This window comes from Macaca fascicularis, chromosome 8, assembly GCF_037993035.2.
Source record: "Macaca fascicularis isolate 582-1 chromosome 8, T2T-MFA8v1.1".
NCBI lineage: Eukaryota > Metazoa > Chordata > Mammalia > Primates > Cercopithecidae > Macaca > Macaca fascicularis.
The window spans coordinates 652162-671604 of record NC_088382.1 but is presented as its reverse complement, the minus strand read 5'-3'; the positions used below and the strand labels follow the sequence as shown (position 1 = coordinate 671604).

The following is a 19443-nucleotide window of genomic DNA, read 5'->3' as shown; positions in this document are numbered from 1 at the left end:
TCCTGAGTGGATTCTCCCCAACCCCTGAGCTGGGGGGGGGGTGGGTGAAAAGGGAGTGGTCTTGGTTGCTGGTCTTTTGTACCAAATGTTTAAGCATTTTCTTGAATAGATACTTGTTCACTGTTTGCCCTTAGGAGCATTTCCAGAGGTCCTACATGTGTTTTTGTTGTTGTTGTTGTTTAAATAATTTCAATTTTCTTACAGCAAAAACAGGGAAATCTGGAGTATTCATTTCTTGAAAAAATAGCGTTCCTGTGGCTCTGCCCCTCTGTCTGTGTGGCAGGGAGAGCGGCCATGGCTGAATGGGTGAGGAGAAAGAGGAAACCCAGACCCCCAGCCGTTAGGCCACAGCGGTGTCCATGCCCACATTTCCAGACAGCTCCCACTACCCTGCTGCTTAGGGACCCTGTCCTGGCTGGCACTGGGTGAAGCCAGCAAGTTGATATGTATGTGCTGACTTTGTTTGTGATTTGAGGGTTTGTGTGGCTGCCTCTGGACCCAGCAGTTTGAGAGTTTTTCATGTTCATCGGAGGATGTTTATATAGCAGCTCACGATTTCCCTTCTGGTACACACAAGCCTGGGCTGTGAGAATAATCATTTTTCTTACTGTTCTCAACCTAAAGCCTCGGTAAAGCACTGGCAGGTTGCATTGGTTTCTGTTGGCCACGCGTTCCCGCTGCTGTGGCTGGAGATCTGCAGGGCCTTCATGGGAAATGGCTGGAAGTTGATGGGAGCTGACACTGGCTTCTGGCCATGGCTTAAGTTCCCATCTGAGGTATTTCTAGCAACCCTCGTGCACCTGCAGTCTGGATTTCGGTTCGCAGTAGTCATGGATTATATTTCCTCATCGGGATTGCTCATTCTAGTTTTATAAAAACAGAAGAGAAATTTTACACGTCTTCAATATTGTGAAAAGCAATATTTATCCTTTTAAAAGATCCTTCCCACCCCTGTTTCACAAGACTCATAATGAACGTGTTATTAAAACTGCTTTAGCACTTGGTGGCAGAGGTATTTGTGGACTTGTACAGTTAATGCACTTACAGAATTAATCCTTTTCAGTTCTTTACAAACCTGCTGAAAAGAATATTTGTACCAAGGGTGGCTATAGCTGTTTTAGGTCTGTGGGTCCATTTGCAGGTACACAGTGTTGAGAGGTTTTGGTTTTAGATTACATAAGTAATTCCAAATGTGTTAATTAATGTTTGTTTTTATGAGGCATACAAAATTATGTGATTATGTGTATTGTTTTTGTAAACTGAATATGAAGCCATCATGTATGAAATATTTTTATTTCATCAAAATACTTTGTTTAAAACTGTGGGAAGTAAAAGTTCCCCTTTCCCTAGTCCCAAATCCTTCTCCATATAAGTAATAACCATTATTAATATACACTTAGTCATTTGGTTTCCAAATACGTATCTCAAAAAGGACATAGGTAGAAGTTTTTCAGAATGAGAAATGATTAATAGTGCCCCTCATGAGCTTAGAATGAATTTATAAGTCTGGGTTCCAAAATGCGAATGAGCAATGCGAATGAGCAGAGAACACGTGTTCATTTGTCTCAGTTACTGTCTTGAGTGCCAGTTTCTGGTGTGTTCAGACTTAACTGGCATCAAGATCTTCAGACTGACTGTTCTGAAATAAATGGCAAAGTCTGTTGACCCAGATTGTAACCTGGTGATCCTTACAGGAATTGCCAGTTCACCAAACAGGGCTGGAGTGGCGACTTCTTATTCCCAAAACTGCAGGTATTGAGCGTGAGTGGTTTGAAGGTTTGGACTGTCTGTGTGTGAATCAGGGTTTGTGGCAGAGCCCAGAGTCTGCCTTTTTGAACATTCTGCAAACTGGATCCCTCCTGCAGGGAAGGGGGCTCCGTTCTCACTTCACTTGGTGAGGGGGTTTGTTAGGGGCTCCTGGACTGCTCTAGGCCCTCCCCCTGCCTCCCCTGACCGACTTCAGGACTCTTGAAATAAATACTTTATTGCTGCACCCCCAGGTTAAAACTCAAGGAAAAAGAAAACGCTGCCCGAAACAGGCTGTCTGGAGCATATCAAAGGAAACACAAGACCCAGTGCTGCAGTGGGGCCTTTTCTGAGGCCGGTCCTCCTTTTGTTTTTAAAATATATGTTTGCAGAAATTAACAGGAGGAGAAACATCTCCTGGAGGTCACACAGCTGGCATCTGACAGATGAGCAACCAGTGACAGGGCTGCTGTCAGAACCCAGGGCAGGCTCAGGTGGACTGGGTTCCGACACGGGGCTCTGGATTCCATGTTGGTGTGTGCTGAGGTGGGCGTGGGTTCCAGTGTGTGGCTCTGGATTCCGTGTTGGCTCGTGCTGAGGTGGGCATGGGTTCCAGTGTGTGGCTCTGGATTCCGTGTTGGCTCGTGCTGAGGTGGGCGTGGGTTCCAGTGTGTGGCTCTGGATTCCGTGTTGGCTCGTGCTGAGGTGGGCGTGGGTTCCAGTGTGTGGCTCTGGATTCCGTGTTGGCTCGTGCTGAGGTTGGCATGGGTCCTGGTGCGTGGCTCTGGATTCCGTGTTGACATGTGCTGGGGTGAGCATGGGTTCTGGTGTGTGGCTTTGGATTGTGTGTTGGTGTATGCTGAGGTGGGCTTTGGTTCCAGTGTGTGGCTCTGGATTCCGTGTTGGTGTGTCCTGAGGTGGGTACAGGTTCTCATGCCTGGCTCTGGATTCCATGTTGGTGTGTGCTGAGGTGAGCGTGGATTGCTCTTATGTGGCTCTGGATTCCATGTTGGTGTGTCCTGAGGTGGGCAGTGTGTGTGTCTCTGGATTCCGTGTTGGTATGTCCTGAGGTGGGTACAGGTTCTCATGCCTGGCTCTGGATTCCGTGTTGACATGTGCTGAGGTGGGTTTTGGTTCTAGTGTGCAGCTCTGGATTCCGTGTTGGTGCGTGCTGAGGTGGGCACAGGTTCCGATGCATGGCTCTGGATTCCATGTTGGTGCATGCTGAGGTGGGCGTTGGTTGATGTGTGGCTCTAGATTCCATGTTGATGTGTGCTGAGGTGGGCATGGTTTCCAGTGTGTGGCTCTGGATTCTGTGTTGACGTGTGCTGAAGCAGGCATGGGTCCTGGTGCATGGCTCTGGATTGCGTGTTGACACGTGCTGAGGTGGGCATGGGTCCTGGTGCGTGGCTCCGGATTGCATGTTGACACATGCTGAGGTGGGCATGGGTCCTGGTGCGTGGCTCTGGATTCCATGTTGACGTGTGCTGAGGTGGGCATGGGTTCCAGTGTGTGGCTCTAGATTCTGTGTTGGTGTGTGCTGAGGTGGGCATGGGTCCTGGTGCGTGGCTCCGGATTGCGTGTTGACACATGCTGAGGTGGGCATGGGTCCTGGTGCATGGCTCTGGATTCCATGTTGACGTGTGCTGAGGTGGGCATGGGTTCCAGTGTGTGGCTCTAGATTCTGTGTTGGTGTGTGCTGAGGTGGGCATGGGTCCTGGTGCGTGGCTCCGGATTGCGTGTTGACACATGCTGAGGTGGGCATGGGTCCTGGTGCATGGCTCTGGATTCCATGTTGACGTGTGCTGAGGTGGGCATGGGTTCCAGTGTGTGGCTCTAGATTCTGTGTTGGTGTGTGCTGAGGTGGGCATGGGTCCTGGTGCGTGGCTCTGGATTGCATGTTGACACGTGCTGAGGTGGGCATGGGTCCTGGTGCGTGGCTCTGGATTGTGTGTTGACACGTGCTGAGGTGGGCATGGGTTCTGGTGCGTGGCTCTGGGTTCCATGTTTGTGTGTGCTGAGGTGTGCCTAGGTCACCCAAGCCAGTTTTCTGAGTCAGACTGCGTTCAGGCAGGCTGGGGGTCAGATCAGCAGCCCCTCCGGTGGGAGCCTGGTCTTGCTATGGCCGCGTAGTCCCACCACGCCCTGAAGGGTCCTTGCCTGGCACCCTGCAGTTTGGTGAACATGGCTGTGGGCCTTCGTGTAGCCTGATGGGTCTTGTCTGATGACTGTGGGATTTGGTCTCACAGTTTGACCTGGATGTCAGGACTGGGTTCAGCAACCAATGTTTTGTAGAATGGCCAGTTTCTCAATAACTTCAGTGTGTTTAAAGATAAGTTCACTGTGAGTTTCAAAATTTAGAAGGGGTGAAAGAAGACTAAGCTGTTCTGTGCCTTTTTGTTGTACGTAATTGAAATCTTCGCCTCTGGGGGGCACTGTGTTTTGTGTTCCCAGGATCACAGCATTTCCACGGTATTCAGGAAGACGGGGGGTGGTAGCCAGTGGTGATGCCAAGAAGAGGCCTGGGGCCTGTGCTTTCACTCTTCCCAGAGTCCTCCTTTACCTCGTCACCACCCCTAAAACAGCTTCAAGACACTGAATGCCAGCGCTAAGCCTTTGTCCAGAACTGTTCTGGGGGTGGGCTTTGGAGAGGGTGGGCTCTGGAGGGGGTGGGTCAGGGTCGTGTACAGCTCCTTCCACATTCACCTCTTTTCATCTTCACAAAGAGCTGTATTGTGTGCCTGTGACTGCAGGGATGCCAGCGCCCTGTGGTTGATACCAGCAAACCATCTGTACCGTGTCCCATGCTGGCACTGCACACGCTCACCCCGCTGTGATGCAGTGTTCCTCATGAGAAGTTGGGATACCTGGCCTAACAAAGATTTCTTCTTTTGCCCTGACATATGAACTTAAATACCTTTAAAATGTATACCAGGAAAGGGCCAGGCGTGGTGGCTCGCGCCTGTAATCCCAGCACTTTGGGAGGCTGAGGTGGTTGGATCACTTGAGGGCAGGGGTTCAAGACCAGCCGGGCCAACATAGTGAAACCTCATTTCTACTAAAAATACAAAAGTTAGCCGGGCATGGTGGCCATCACCTGTAATCCCAGCTACTCGGGAGGCTGAGGCAGGAGAATCACTTGAACCTAGGAGGTGGATGTTGCAGTGAGCCGAGATCGCGCCACTGCACTCCAGCCTGGGCAACAGAGAAAGACTCCGCCTCCAAAAAACAAAACAAAACAAAAAACATATACCAGGAAATTTGTTTTATTAAAATATTAAAATTACATGAACTCTGGACTGAACTGGGAGGTGCAGGTTATGTGGCATGCACTGAGCTGACCCGAGCGTTATGCTCATGTTCTTGTTAACCCTCTCTCTGGATTCTGTCCTTCACAGGTACTCTGGTGTAACACTTCCTGATCTTGCCCACGTTATTGGGATGGTCTCAGGTGTCACTGTTCAGCCTTGCTGTGCTTTTTCCTGCCCTGGTCGTCAGGACCCAGAGTTGCCCGGAGCAGCCTGGAGGTTTTCTCCCAGGGCCAGGGTCCAGTACACCTGCCCTTCCTGTGGCAAAAGGAGAAATTTCCATCTGCTTTATCGGGATAAATCAAACCTTAGTGCTCGAATTTTACATTTGATGAAAAATAGGAGAAAACGCAAATGACGCTGTATCTTGGACATTTTGTTTAAGATTTCAAGATTACAAATTGTGAGATTAAGTATGAAGGATGGCACTTCTGAGAGTGTCACTTGGTTAGATGAGGGTCTGTTTTCTGATTACAGGAGGTAAAGATTGGCAGGTTCAATTCTTCTAAACAAAGCCTTCAGGGTTGCCGTACCCAAGCTCTGTGCTCATGGACAGGATCTGGACGTGCACGCTGGTGGGGCCTGCGGACGAGGCCTACGACTCCCTGTGTATTCAGTGCTGGCCAGAGGTCCCGGCCTGTCTGCACATTTTTGATAAGACACTGCCATTTAACCTAACAGGAATAATTTTGGTAAATTATGGATATTAATTTTCTTTACAATATTTCATAATTTTCTTCATGAAACATGAAGCACTTTTTTACAACTAAGGTATAGCTAAAACAGGAAAAAAATCATTTTTCGTTGTTTTGTGCGGAAACTTACTTTCTCATTTCTGTGACCTAACTTCTTGGTCATCACCAGCGTTTTACAGCACATCTCATCTGTCTTCATCGTTTTGGATGTCGCTTTCTCTCTGAATTGAATCTCAGTTTTAAAGAATGTTTTACCATCATTCTCCCTGGTCTCCAAGACGCGTTTGGGTTTTTTGTGCCTTCCCATAGAACAGACTCTGCAGGGCTCTGCCCGCAGAAGAGGAGAACTTTCTTCTTCATGCCCCACACCACGAGCAGCACTTACGCTGACACCACGTAAGAATTTGTCCACCTCAGGACAATGTCCATGTCCTCCCTGGGCCTTTCAGGAAGCCCCACCTCGAGGGCCAGCCTTGCTGGCTACAGGAGCAGAGTGCTCAGGCGAGGACTTTCCCTCCCGTCCCTCCCGGGGGATGCTCAGAGGGAAATGTGGAGACTTCAGGTAGAGACCAAGGTGTCTGGTTTTGATGGATTTTTTCTGAATTATTAAGTCCAGCTGTGATGACCTCGGCCCCAGAAGGACCATGCCTGGCCTGGGCTTAGGGACCCCAGAGGTGCTTCTGAAACCTGCTGCTCCTCCCAGCTGCACGTGGCCGTTGTCTGCCCGCATAATGGATGAGTGGTGGCCTCGCAGCAGTCCTCATGCTCACACTTCAATCATGTCTATTTGTGCACCTTCTAGGACTCCAACCTCTTCTAATTGCTCACCTGGCAATAGAGAGGGATTCCCTTGCTGGTTCTCCATGGAGGCGCATGTGAGAGCAGGGGCTCAGGAAGCTGGTGGTGGGATGGAGCCCTAGCTCCAGGGTCATCTGATGGGATGTGCAGCAGCCAGCCAGGTGCTACAGGGACACTGGTGTGGTTAGTGGAGACCACACAACTGAAAATGTGGGTTCTACTGCCAGCCCAGTGTGGTGTTCAAAGGGTGGAATTCCTGAAAAATTCTATGCAGAAATGGGAGATTAAGGCATGCTTGTCAGGAAGGCTGGCCTCCTCAGGGCTAGCGTGCTGTGTGTGGTGGCTGGTGACTGACCTGCCTAGCAGGTGGCCAGATGCTTGAGTGTGAGGTTTGTGGGCCTCAGACTTCGGGTGGGCCTGAGACTTCCTCATCCCGAGGGTGAGTGAAGTTAGAAGGGAGAGGAAGCTGTTCCCTGTGCACATTGCTGCACTGCCTAGGGGATAAGGACATTTCTGTATCTCACAGTAAGAACAAAACAGAAAAGAGATTTGAAGGCAAAGGAAGTGGGGAGAAGGGCGAGCCCCTGGAGGCCAGCAGATACCCGTAAAAGCAGCAGGGGCGTTGGTGTGCAGAGGTGAGTTGTGTTCAAGCCACGTGCACTGACTCTCCGGAGAGCGTGTGTAATGTGCGTTGGGGGGGTTTCTGAAGATCACATTTTAAGATGCTGCTTTGGGTGGTGGTTTTGTTTGCTAGTGTGTTACAGATTTGCCTTTAGGTCTGAGGCCTAAATCTCTGGCCCGTAGGCTGGGGAGACACTGTAGCAGTGCTGTGTTAGCTTTGAGTGAGTTCCAGTCTCATGGGTTTGATAATACTCGTTGCGTGAATAGATGACTGTCCAGATGTCACTGGGGTTTGGGTGGGGAGGGTGTGGGTCACCTGGTGTCCCTAAATGGATGTGCCTTGTTTGCCTATGTTCTGAGATGGCCTGTGGCCCAAGATGCTCTGCATCTCAGTTCATGGGAAGCTCCGGGAGTCTGAGCCATTGCCATCACTGTCGTCTTCATTAAACTGAGGCATTTATGTGACTCTTGTTCTCGGCATCGGGTGCTGTCCGGAGCACTTTCTGTGGCCTGCGTTTAGTTCTTGGGTAGGTGGCTGTTGTTCTGCTCAGCCAGCAGGTGAGAGTGCTCAAGGCAGGTTGGCGATGACATCTGAGGGCCAGGAACAGAAAGTGGCTCCCAGGAAAAACACTGACCACTCATCAGGAAACCACTCCTCCTTGCCACCAAAATCTAGTGGAATGTACCAAGTCAATGATCTCTGACAGATCCTTACACCTGAGAAGATTTACTGTCACACAGAATGAGCCAGTTAACTCTTTGTCTCCTGGTGAGAAGAGCATTACCGAAGAATGGTCCAGGAAACCGTAGAAGTCCCACAGCTCCCCTGGGACTTTTGGGAAGCTTATGTGTGAGAAAGACTAAAAATTTATGAATTAACAGTTTATAAACAGTGAAGAAGTTGGTGGAAGAGGATAAGGAGGCCAAGAGTGCACAGGACATAGCACATCTCTGACCTCGCAAAGGAACACTGGTGCCCCGTGTGCTTCAGTTCTGTCTGGAGACATCAGACGCCAGTGGTGCATGCTGTAGTAAGCCAGGCACTGCAGAACACAGGGCTGAAAGGCCATGAGCTTCACAAAGGGCTCTTCAGAGGAGAACCTTCAGTCTGGTGACACTGGCTGGTGAGCGGGAACAGCAAGAGCTCTGTGCACTGAGGCTTGCTGGGAGCCTTACTGGCCTGTTCTTTGTAATCCCATAACTTTGTGTGTTTCAGCTTCCCCTGCCCCCAGATATTGCAGCCATACATTTGTACTTCTGGATCTAAGTGAAGACCATCCACTTATCTTTTTTGTTGTGCACATTCACTGTTTATTTCATTTCTAGAAAACTTTTCTCTCTGAGTAAATTTTATTTGTAGATTTTTCTTCTTCAGTGACATCTGTTTGATCCCATCTCTACAAAAAATACAAAAATTAGCATCGTGGTGCATGCCTGTAGTTGGTAGCCTGAGGTGGGAGGATCAGTCAAGCCTGGGAGGTTGAGGCTGCAGTGAGCTGTGATCATGCCATTGCATTGCAGCCTGGGTGACAGAGAGAGACCCTGTCTCAAAGAAAGAAAAAAAAAAGATCTCTGTTTGAAGTTCATAGAGACTATTTTTTTTTTGGCATCTTATTCCTAATAATTTCAATGGAAACAATAGGTAATAATTTATATTTCAATAAATCTCATTTCCTGTTGATTTTCCTTATGATATCCAAAATGGAATCTTAGGGTAATCACGTTGTATTAGTCCATTTACACACTGCTGTAAAGAACTACCTGAGACTGGGTAATTTAGAAAGAAAAGAGGTTTGACTCACAGTTCCACGTGGCTGGGGAGGCCTCAGGAAACTTATAATCATGTCAGGAGGCAAGGGGAAAGCAAGGCATATCTTAACATGGTGGCAGGAGAGAGAGAGAACAGGGAGGTGCCACACACTTTTAAATGATCAGATCTTGTGAGAACTCACTATCACGAGAACAGCAAGGAGGAAATCCGCTTCCATGATCCAGTCATGTCCCACCAGGTCCCTCCCCTGATGTGTGGGGATTACAGTTTGACATGAAATTTGGGTGGGGACACAGAGACAAACCACATCATTCTGCTCTTGGCCTCTCCCAAATGTAATATCCTTCTCACATGTCAAAACCAGTCATGCCTTCCCAACAATTCCCCAAAATCTTATTCCAGCATTAACTCAAAAGTCAAGTCCAAAGTCTAATCTGAGACAAGGTAAGTCCCTTCTGCCTATGAGCCTGTAATATCAAAAATAAGTTAGTTACTTTCAAGATACAATGGAGGTGCAGGCATTGGGTAAATGCACAAAAGGGAAAAATTGGCCAAAACGAAGGGCTACAGTCTGAAACCCAGCAGGGCAGTCATTAAATCCTAAAGTTCCAGAATAATCCCTTTACATGCCATGTCTCATATCCAGGGCATGCTGATGCAAGAGGTAGGCTTCCAAGGCATTGGGCATCTCCATGGACCTTGTGGCTCTGCAGGGTACAGCCCCATTCGGCTTCTTTCACAGGCTGGCATTCAGTGCCTGTGGCTTCTTCAGATGCGTGGTGCAAGTTGGTGGTGGATCTACCATTCTGGGGTCTGGAGGACAGTGGCCCTCTTCTCACAGCTCCACTAGGCAGTATTCCAGTGGGGACTCTTATGTGGGGGCTGCAACCCCACATTTCCCCTTCATGCTGCCCTAGCAGAGGTTCTTCTTGAGGGCTCTACCCTTGCAGCAGATTTCTGCCTGGACGTCCAGGCATTTCCTTACCTCCTCTGAAATTGAGGCAGAGGCTCCCAAACTCCTGCCTTCTGTGTACCTGCAGGCCCAATACCATGTAGAAGCCACCAAGACTTGGGCTTTGCACCCTCTGAAGTCATGGCTGGAGCTATACCTTGGCCCCATTTAGCCACTGCTGGAGGTGGAGTGGCTGGGACACAGGGCACCATGTCCAGAGGTGCACAGTGAAGCAGGACCCTGGGCCTGGCTGAGGAAACCATTTTTCCCTCCTAGGCCTCTGGACCTGTGATGGGAGGGGCTGCCATGAAGGTCTCTGAAATGCCCTGGAGACATTTTCCCCATTGTCTTGGCAATTAACATTGGCTCTTCTTTCCTTATGCAAATTTCTGCAGCTGGCAGCTTGAATTTCTTCCCAGAAAGGGTTTTCTTTTCTACCATTTGGAGAGTCAGACTTCTAATTTTCAAACTTGTATGCTTTGCTTGCCTTTTAAACATAAGTTCTAATTTCAGATCATCTCTTTGTGAACACATATGACTGTATGCTGTTAGGACCACCCAGGCCACATGTTGAACCCTTTGCTCCTTAGAAATTTCTTCTGCCAGATATCCTAAATCATCTCCCTCAAGTTCAAGGTTTCACATATCTCTAGGGCAGGGGCAAAATGCCATCAGTCTCTTTGCTAAGGCAAAGCAAGAGTGACCTTTACTCCAATTTCCAATAAGTTCCTCATCTCCATTTGAGACTACGTCATCCTGGACTTCATTGTCCATATCACTGTCAGCATTTTGGTCAAAACCATTCAACGAGTCTCTAGGAAGTTCCAAACATTCCCACATCTCCCTGTCTTCTTCTGGACCCTCCAAACTATTCCAACCTCTGCCCATTACCCAATTCCAAAGATACTTCCATATTTTCAGGTATCTTTATAGCAGTAGCCCAATTCTCTGGTACCAATTCTCTGCGTTAGTCTGTTTTCACACTGCTATAAAGAACGACCTGAGACTACGTAATTTATAAAGAAAAGAGGTTTAGTTGACTCAGTTCTGTATGGCTGGGGAGGCCTCAGGAAACTTACAGTCATGGCAGAAATGGAAGCAAGGCACATCTTATGTGGCAGCAAAGCAAGGCATATCTTACATGGCGGCAGGACAGAGAGAAAGGGGAGGTGCCACACACTTTTAAATGATCAGATCTCATGAGAACTCACTATCATGAGAACACCAAGAGGAAAATCTGCCCCGATGATCCAGTCATCTCCCACCGGGTCCCTCCCCTGACACATGGGGATTACAGTTTGACATGAGACTTGTGTGGGGACACAGAGCCACACCATATCACACCTTTAGGACATGCGGGTGGTGTGTGGAGCAAATAGCATCTGAAGGTAGTGATGACAGATTAAGGGAAGGGGTGAGCAGTCCATGGAGGGGTGAGGCACAGGCTTGTGCCTAGTGGTGTTGGGACAGGGCAGGCCTGGGAATGGTGAACGTAACAACTTGGCAGTGAGACATTAGCTCAAGCCCCAGCTTTGCTTCCTGGCCATTTGCGTGAGCCAAGTTCCCCAAGGTCATGAAGCTTCACTGTGTCTGTCCCATGGGGCACTGCTCAGAGTGAGGGATGTGGTAGGTGGGCATTGCACACACAGTGCTGGGCACATAGTGACTGCACCTGGTCTTTCCTCCAGAGTCCAGATGGGTCAGCCTCTAGAATTACGTTCTTGAGACTTCTTGATAGGATCCTGCTACATGCTCTGTCATGCCATGGGCCCTGAGCATCAGACGTAATCCTTTACCTGATGTACATGCAAGTGTGCCAAAGCTGTCAGCATGACATGGGTTGTGTGATAGGTTTTTGTGCAGTGTGTGATGTGGAAAGCTGATACCTGATGCCGAGTGTTTTTGTTGTGATGGTTTCTTTGGCCTGGGTACTGCCATCATGCTCCTATCCCAGGACCTAATTCATAAACAGCTCTCCAGTCAGCTGTTGGAGGGCCTGTCCCCCTGTCTACAGATGCAGACCTCTGCCCAGACAGGGAGTTGAGGGTCTGGCCTATGGGAATAAAAGTGGGACCCCTTAGTCGCTGGTTAGTTTTCAGGGTCGTCTCTGCCCTTTGCCCCTTCTTGAGGCTGTGTTACACCCTGGAGACCCCCAGGCATTGCACCTGGCAATCACTGGGTTACCTCGAAGGGTTGATTGAATTGTATTCATTATCTTTGTCTCGGATCAGTGTCATCCTGCAGCCTCATTTCAGCTTTCAGGATTGCTTTATTTTTGTATTATATTTTTAACAATGCAAAGTATTCAAAAGCTAGCTCTACCCTGTGAGAGACCCTTCCCAGCCCTAGCAATGTGATGATAAACCCTGGGAAATGTTAATCAGTGAATATGAAGGGCCCTCGACACACGCCAGGTTGTCAGATGTTTTCTCCATTCTTTCTTCTTAGTAATGGATTTCATTGTATCCAATATGCTATTAATTATAAGATACTTTGATTTCAGAAATGAAAAAATTGTACAAAATCATTTGTTTACAGTCAACAAAATTATTTCTTCTCAGAAATCTACACTTGTAGAGGTTAGGGCAAAGGTCATTGTCTCCATGGAGGTGCTGACGCTTAAAGGTAGTGGCAGAGTTGTTCCAGGGGACCTTGGAGAGGCCCCCCTTCTAGGGGACCTCGTAACAGCCTTCTCAAAGGTCAGTCTCCTACGTGTTTTTGTTGTTGTTGCTGTTGTTTGTTTTTTGAGATGGGGTCTTGCTCTGTTGCCCAGGCTGGAGTGCAGTGGTGAGATCACAGTTCTCTGCAGCCTTGACCTCCTGGGGCTCAAGTGATCCTCACACCTCAACTTCCTGAGTATCTGAAACTACAGGTTTGCACCACCATACTTGGCTAAGTTTTTGTATTTTTTATAGAGACGGGGGTGGGGGGTGTCTCACTTTGTTCCCCAGGCTGGTCTTGAACTCCTGGGCTCAAGTAATCCTCCTGCCTTGGCCTCCTAAAGTGCTGGGATTTCAGGTATAAGCCACCATGCCCAGCCCAATCTCCCAAGTTTTAAGGAGACCTAATTCTTAATTGTGAGGGAAGCTTCGTCTGATTTTAAGCATCATTTTCATAAGCTATTTAGGCAAAGTATAATTATTGACTAGTCTTTTACTAAATTTAGATTACTCAGCATCACTGATAAGCTGTTAAGCTGTTATGACCATAATACCAAAACAGCTGAGATGACTAGTAGCTAATGGGAGAAAACTGTGTACACACAGGTATGGAAACCTAAGATGTAAGTTCTGCCAATTCTTTTTTCTAAATTTCAACTCCATGGTTATTGGAGTAGAAAGCAGAGTTCTATTGATTCATAACATCACATTTGACATTTTTCTTAACCTTTTATTAGGTTCAGGGAGCAAGTTTCCGAGGTTGGAAAGAAGTGACTTCACTGTTTAATAAAGATGATGAGCAGCATCTCCTGGAAAGATGTAAATCTCCCAAGTCCAAAGGGTAAGTCACAATTGTGTAAGAAAATGATCATTTCAGGAGAGGGAGGAAGTCACTGAGGAGGTAGAAGTGAAAACTTGATGGCATAAATACAGTGTAACTGGACACGCTGTGGGGTGTGGCAAGTCCCTGTTTCCCTCCCCACTGCATCTGTCCCTGTTGAGTGGCAGATGGTCATGGACTTCGTGATGTGTGCTTCGGAGTTAACATCCCCCTTGTGAATAAACAGAAATGGGCTGGGCACCGTGGCTCATGCCTGTAATCCCAGCACTTTGGGAGGCCAGTGCAGGCAGATCATAGGGTCAGGAGTTCGAGACCAGCCTGGCCAACATGGTGAAACCCCGTCTCTACTAAAAAAAAAAACAAAAAACAAATTAGCTGGGCATGGTGGCATATGCCTATAATCCCAGCTACTTGGGAGGCTGAGGTGGGAGAATTGCTTGAACCTCTGGGAGGCTGAGGCAACAGAGCAAGACTCTGTCTCAAAAAAAAAAAAAAAAAGAAATGCGTTGTTCGATGAAAAACAAACAAACTATACTTTGGATAAAAGGTCATGAGGGTCTCTGTTGGCATTTTGAAAGGTTATGGAAACGTGGAAAATAACTTAGAATTATAAATTGAACTTATTAGCCTTACAGCAGCCTGTAGCCACACTTAAGATTTTTAGTAGTTTCAGAAAAAAGCCAAATCAAAACAGCAACATCAAAAAACGACTGTTAAAAATGCAAAGGATTGACTGGTAAACTGTAAAAGATTTTAGAAAATTTAATAAATTTAAACTGACCTTGCGAATTTATCATCAGTGTTTCAGAATTTTAAAAGTGTAAAGTTGAAAATATAAGTTCAGTGACTACCCAATGATATTACCAATGGCATATTTACTCTTGTGTTATGGAAAGTTGTTTGATTAGAAGATGAATCCTGGTGAGTCGACAAGTACAGAGTTTGCTTTTGTTTGAGGACTGTGAGCCCCCGGTCTGCTTCTCGGCACTTTTGTGCACTGAGGACAGACACGTGGCCTGGCGTGCTCTGATGGAGCTGTGACTTCACCAATCCTCATCTGTAGAAGACGGGTAAACTGGTTCACCTGCTGATGAACTGGTCAGGTGACCTGCTAATACATCAGCATCTGGAAGGAGAGGGCCTGGGCACTGGTGTTCTTACAAATGTTCCCAGGTGATGCTCACGGACAGTCAGGGTGAAGAGTAGTTGAAGATCTTTCTTCAGTAGCTGTCGCTCACTACCATTTCCTTTTTATAGTAGATGGTGTTCTGAATTCTTATTTTTGTTGAGTAAATTACCTACTAAATGCTTGACACAACCTTGCTATATTAATAATCCAATTGCAAACCTATTTGAAAAATTGAATAGATTTCCCTCCTTGTTTCTTAATCTAGACCCTGGATTCTCATAGATCTGATTTGCTCAAAATCTTGAGTACTACCTTCCTATTGCCTTGAGGATCTCTCTTGTGTAATAATACTTATTTCTTGTCAGAACTAGTTATTTGCTTATGTATTGCCAAGTGGTGTCCTAAAATATGGCTTTTACACACTTCATTAACAACATGTAGTGACTGATTTTTCCTTAACTTTAATATTTGAAACTTTTCATACAGACTTGTGTTAGTTTTCTAAACAATTTTTTTAAATTTTAAAGAATTTTATGTTTGTAAAATGGATACAGCTTGAGGCCCTAAGACCACTGGGTCACCAACACCTAACTCTTTCATCTCCTATAGAACTAACTTACGATTAAAAGAAGAGTTGAAGGCAGAGAAGAAATCTGGATTTTGGGACAATTTGGTTTTAAAACAGAATATACAGTCTAAAAAACCAGATGAAATTGAAGGTTGGGAGCCTCCAAAACTTGCTCTTGAAGACATATCGGCTGACTCTGAGGACACCATGGGTGGCCACCCATCCTGGTCAGGCTGGGAGGATGACGCCAAGGGCTCGACCAAGTATACCAGCCTGGCCAGCTCTGCAAACAGCTCCAGGTGGAGCCTGCGCTCGGCAGGGAGGCTGGTGAGCATCCGACGGCAGAGTAAAGGCCACCTGACGGACAGCCCGGAGGAGGTGGAGTGAGGGGGCTGCGTGGCAAGTGTGCCCCGGCGTGGTGGCCTTTTATTAGTATACCATGTAGTTGTTGAGTCTTTTCTGTTAGAAGGAATAGAGTCTACTTTTTGCCTATATTTCATATTTGGACCTCTGTTTCATTGTTTAATGAACTCACACACACTGTGACTCCTTGGTGAACACATGCAGGGATTGTACATTTGATTGCCTTATTGCAGAAATACCCATCAGTCCATGTTTTGCAGAAACTGGAGATGTGAATTTTTGATGCTGTCCCATAATACAGCAGTAATGATTTGCAGTTTGCCACAAATCATCTTCATGCTGCTCTCTGTCATCGTTCTGTTTCAGGACTTCTATCCCTTTTTCTTGTGTGTAGCACATACAAATGCAGCAGTCATGCAGTTCTTTTCTTTTGCCAGAAAATTACAGTCAGGAGGTAAGATGAATCTTCCAAAGTTAGGTTAAATTTTGTTTAACTTGACAAATTAAACTTTGTTCTTATTAAACAAATATTTAAACAAATACTGGAAAAGCAAAGGTTATATTTGGGTGTAAAATGTCAGTATCTTAAAATGCATGTTCATCTTTTGCTGAGGGAGGAATAGCCTCTTGTGTGTGCACTGGATAGTAACCATGGTTCTTTTTTGGAATTTTATTTTTACCTCTTTTGAACTTCTAAATCGGTTCCTTTATTTTCTTAAAACATTTGCTCTCTCTTTTGTTTACAGATTAAAGAAGTATGATGATAATTTTATTTAGGAAACATTGTCTTGCTCATTATAGAGTGAAGACTGTGCATAAAATACTGAAGTGCCTCTTTTTTATTAGGCTCATATGTTTGTTCTTGCAAAGCGAGATGCCGATTGTGATTGGTGTTAGATCTGTGAGAAGCTGTGTCTTCTCCACAAGAACCAACAGCCAGTTTGAGAGCATCTCGCGCTTTTTTTCTGTCTGCTTTACTGTCCTTGACAATGTGATCCTGCACAGTATCAGGTGCCAGTTATGTGTCCCTGGCAGGTTGGCACTTATCAGCAAGTCCTGCAGATATCTATCTTAGGTAAAAGTGGTTTGAAAGAAAAGGTATATTTTTCTTTTTTGTTTAAAAGCAAAATAAAACCTCCAGTTACACTGTGCATTCCCCTCACATACAAACAAGACACAAACCCTTTCCTGAGTTGCTCGGCATGCACTTGTGTGCTGTTTCATGCGTGTGGATGTTCCTTCCACTTGCTCCTGTGGAATAACTGAGTGTGCCTGATGACAGAACACACTGCAGTGTTACCAGCGTCTGCATGTTTTTTTAATAGAACAGGTTTACATGATCTGTCATCTGTTATGGGAAAGACAGCAATTACTTTTGCATCAACCTAATACATCCATTCATCTAGCTAAATCTGTAATCTGTATCAATCGCTTATACCTATCAATCATCTGTATCTATTCACCTACCCTCTGTCTGTCATCTCTCAGTCTGCATCCATCTAGCCTTCTGTCAATCATCTACTTTTTTTAATAGAATAAGAAGTTTACTTATCAAGTCTTGAAAGGGGGACATGCTTCAAGTGGTGTTCAAACAAAAATTCCAGTTTCTATTAGAACCTTGAAATGGTGAAGTTGTGGAGGTTTTCTTTGTTCCATAATACAGAGACCAGTTCATCATTTTTAATGTAACAGTTAAGTTGACAAATCATAAGTTTCCTCAGGTAAACAGTCGTAACTGTCTTTCTCCCTAGAGAAGTGCTTGCTGGGATAGTAAAAACATTCACCATTTCATGACTTCTGCAAATACTTTCAAGCGGAAGTCAGTGTAGGCTTGTTTTTGGCTAACATGGTCTTGCTGCGCAGGAATGTAAACACTGTGTTTGAAACTCTGGAAATCACACGTGTGTGGGGAGATGGGGACGCTGCCCACGTAGTGGGGAGCTCTGTGGTGTGATGGCAGCGGTTGCTGTGCCTCTGTTGGAACGCTAAGTGCCTGCAACTCACATCAATCATAGAATTGTGACGCACAGTTGGCAAAATAAGTTCTTTATGCTATTTCTCAAAATTTGAGGACAAACTCAGATTGGGATTGGAATGTGCACTGTAAATCAGATTTTTCTTATCTACAAAGACTAATGTAAAAATGATTTTTTCTTCTGTGCCTGATTAAATTAACTGTGGTTTTTAATATAAATATTTATTGGTGTGCTTTGGGAGAAAAAATATCTTTTCTTGAAAGAACTTACCAAAGCAAATTTGTTATCTTCACAAGTTAATGGGAGAATGTGGTTTTTATTCTGGGTGTTTGAATTGTGTAAACACACAGCTTCCCTGTGTGGAGACAGTTGTCCTGTGCTCCTTCTACTGTACTTTTTTAATTTTTTAATAGGAAAGTGATGGGTTTCAGAGAAGGGTTCCTCCTTAGTGTTGAGGCTTTTTAAAAATAAAAATATTGTTTCTAAGCTCTTTCATTATTGGTTTGCATGATTACTGGCATCTGCTTACGATGGCTTTAATCACTCAGAGCTAATGGCACCTTTCCTATTTAGCCTCATTTTAGAATGCAGTCAACACATGTGGACTTTTCACGAATAAATGAGCAACTTCAACCTTGGTTTTCAAGATGTGTCTTTTGCGTATTTGAATGGCCTGTGTGTGACTGAGTCCTCGGTGCAGGGCCCTCCACTCTGGAGGGCAACAGTGTGGCGGGGCACCCGGCTGCTGTTTTTGGTTCTTTATTTCATGAGTTCTGTCCTTAAGCAAGATTTTACTCCTCCGAGTGGAGAAACATGAACATAGTAGCAACAATTCTTTCTATTTATCTTTAGGAAAATGACCATCTCTTAGGAACAAGTCTTTTAGAAAGCAGCGGCCTGTTCTAGAGAATGCTGCTCACTTCCCGTGGGAGCGGGACCCTGGAGCCCGCAGTGCCTTTGAGGCCGCTTTTTGGGTGCAGATGCTTTGCAGGGAGGCGCAGGGCCGTGTGGGATCCCTCTTCTCAGACCTGCATCCTGAGCAGGTGGACTCCCCGGCCTTCCTCGCTGACCTCATGGGTGAGTGTGGACTGCACTGTCACCTACTCCACCCTCGCCGGGGAGCATGGATGGCATGGGTGCCCACTCTGCCCCCCCCAGCCTTGCCTGGTGCCCTCAGAGCCTAAGCCTGAGCTTCTCACCCACACCTGCCATGTAATTCCGATCGTCCTCTGGCTGTCTCACAGGTGAGGGAACCATTCTGCCCTCTCTTACTCTCCCAGTTTAGTTTTAGCCATGAATGCACTTTGAGTTTTTTTGGTCATTCTTCAGTTGATATTTGCTTGATCAACCAAAAGACCAGCCAGCAGGGCACACTTGAGTCAGCTCTGAAGAGATCAGTTGGCTAAGGTGACTTTTCCAGATCAACATTTACTTGATCATTTTCAAAAAACAAAAAAAACCCTCAACTGCAGAGTGCACTCTAGTCTGGGTGACAGAGTGAGGCCCTGTAAAAACAACAACAAAATGCTTGGAGTAGTCCAAAGGTTGTTTAAACAGTGCTGAATGACTGAGATAGCTTGCTGCTGCTGTTTTTTTCCTTCTGGTAAAAAACCAGTTTTAGCCCAGCTGATGAGGTAGGAATGCACTGTGAGCGGCCTCGGCCTCGGCCTCGGCGGAAACGGAGTGGCCCTCCTCATCCAGGTGCTGTGTTGCTTGGTAGAAGTGTCTCTGCCTGGGGCTGCGACTTGCGACGTAAACTCTCTGACCCAGCACCCGCCAGAACCAACATCTGGGGATTTAAACTGCAGCAACAAGTGATTCCCCTCTTGGCCTGCGGTTCTGTCATCCCAAAATTGTTCATAGTGGTGGATATAAGACATCAAAACGAGGGCTGAATCAGATGAAATTATGCTCAATTCAGCCTCAGATTTAAGTGATTTATTGTTTTGTAGTTCTTCATACCTACTAGAGCTGCTGTGGTGGCTTTGTCAGTGGTTGGCAGTGGCCACCAGCCC

At 46.3% G+C, this 19443-nt stretch overlaps 1 protein-coding gene across 8 annotated transcripts in view; it reads left to right on the top strand.

Moving 5' to 3' along the window:
* TDRP (testis development related protein) overlaps positions 1-19443 on the top strand; it is a 77776-nt gene that overhangs the window by 39074 nt on the left and 19259 nt on the right. For 4 of the 8 annotated variants that reach the window (XR_012416985.1, XR_012416984.1, XM_074000171.1 and 1 more), the window contains exon 2: positions 13289-13392. The exons of 3 other annotated variants lie outside the window; for them this stretch is intronic. Coding sequence is in view for 3 of the 5 variants with exons in the window: in XM_074000171.1 (XP_073856272.1) it covers positions 13289-13392 (104 nt within the window). In the remaining 2 variants the exon portion in view is untranslated. Of the gene's footprint in view, positions 1-13288; positions 13393-15130; positions 18062-19443 lie in introns of those variants that run through there. One more of the 8 variants, XM_005562503.4, reaches the window with a different exon arrangement.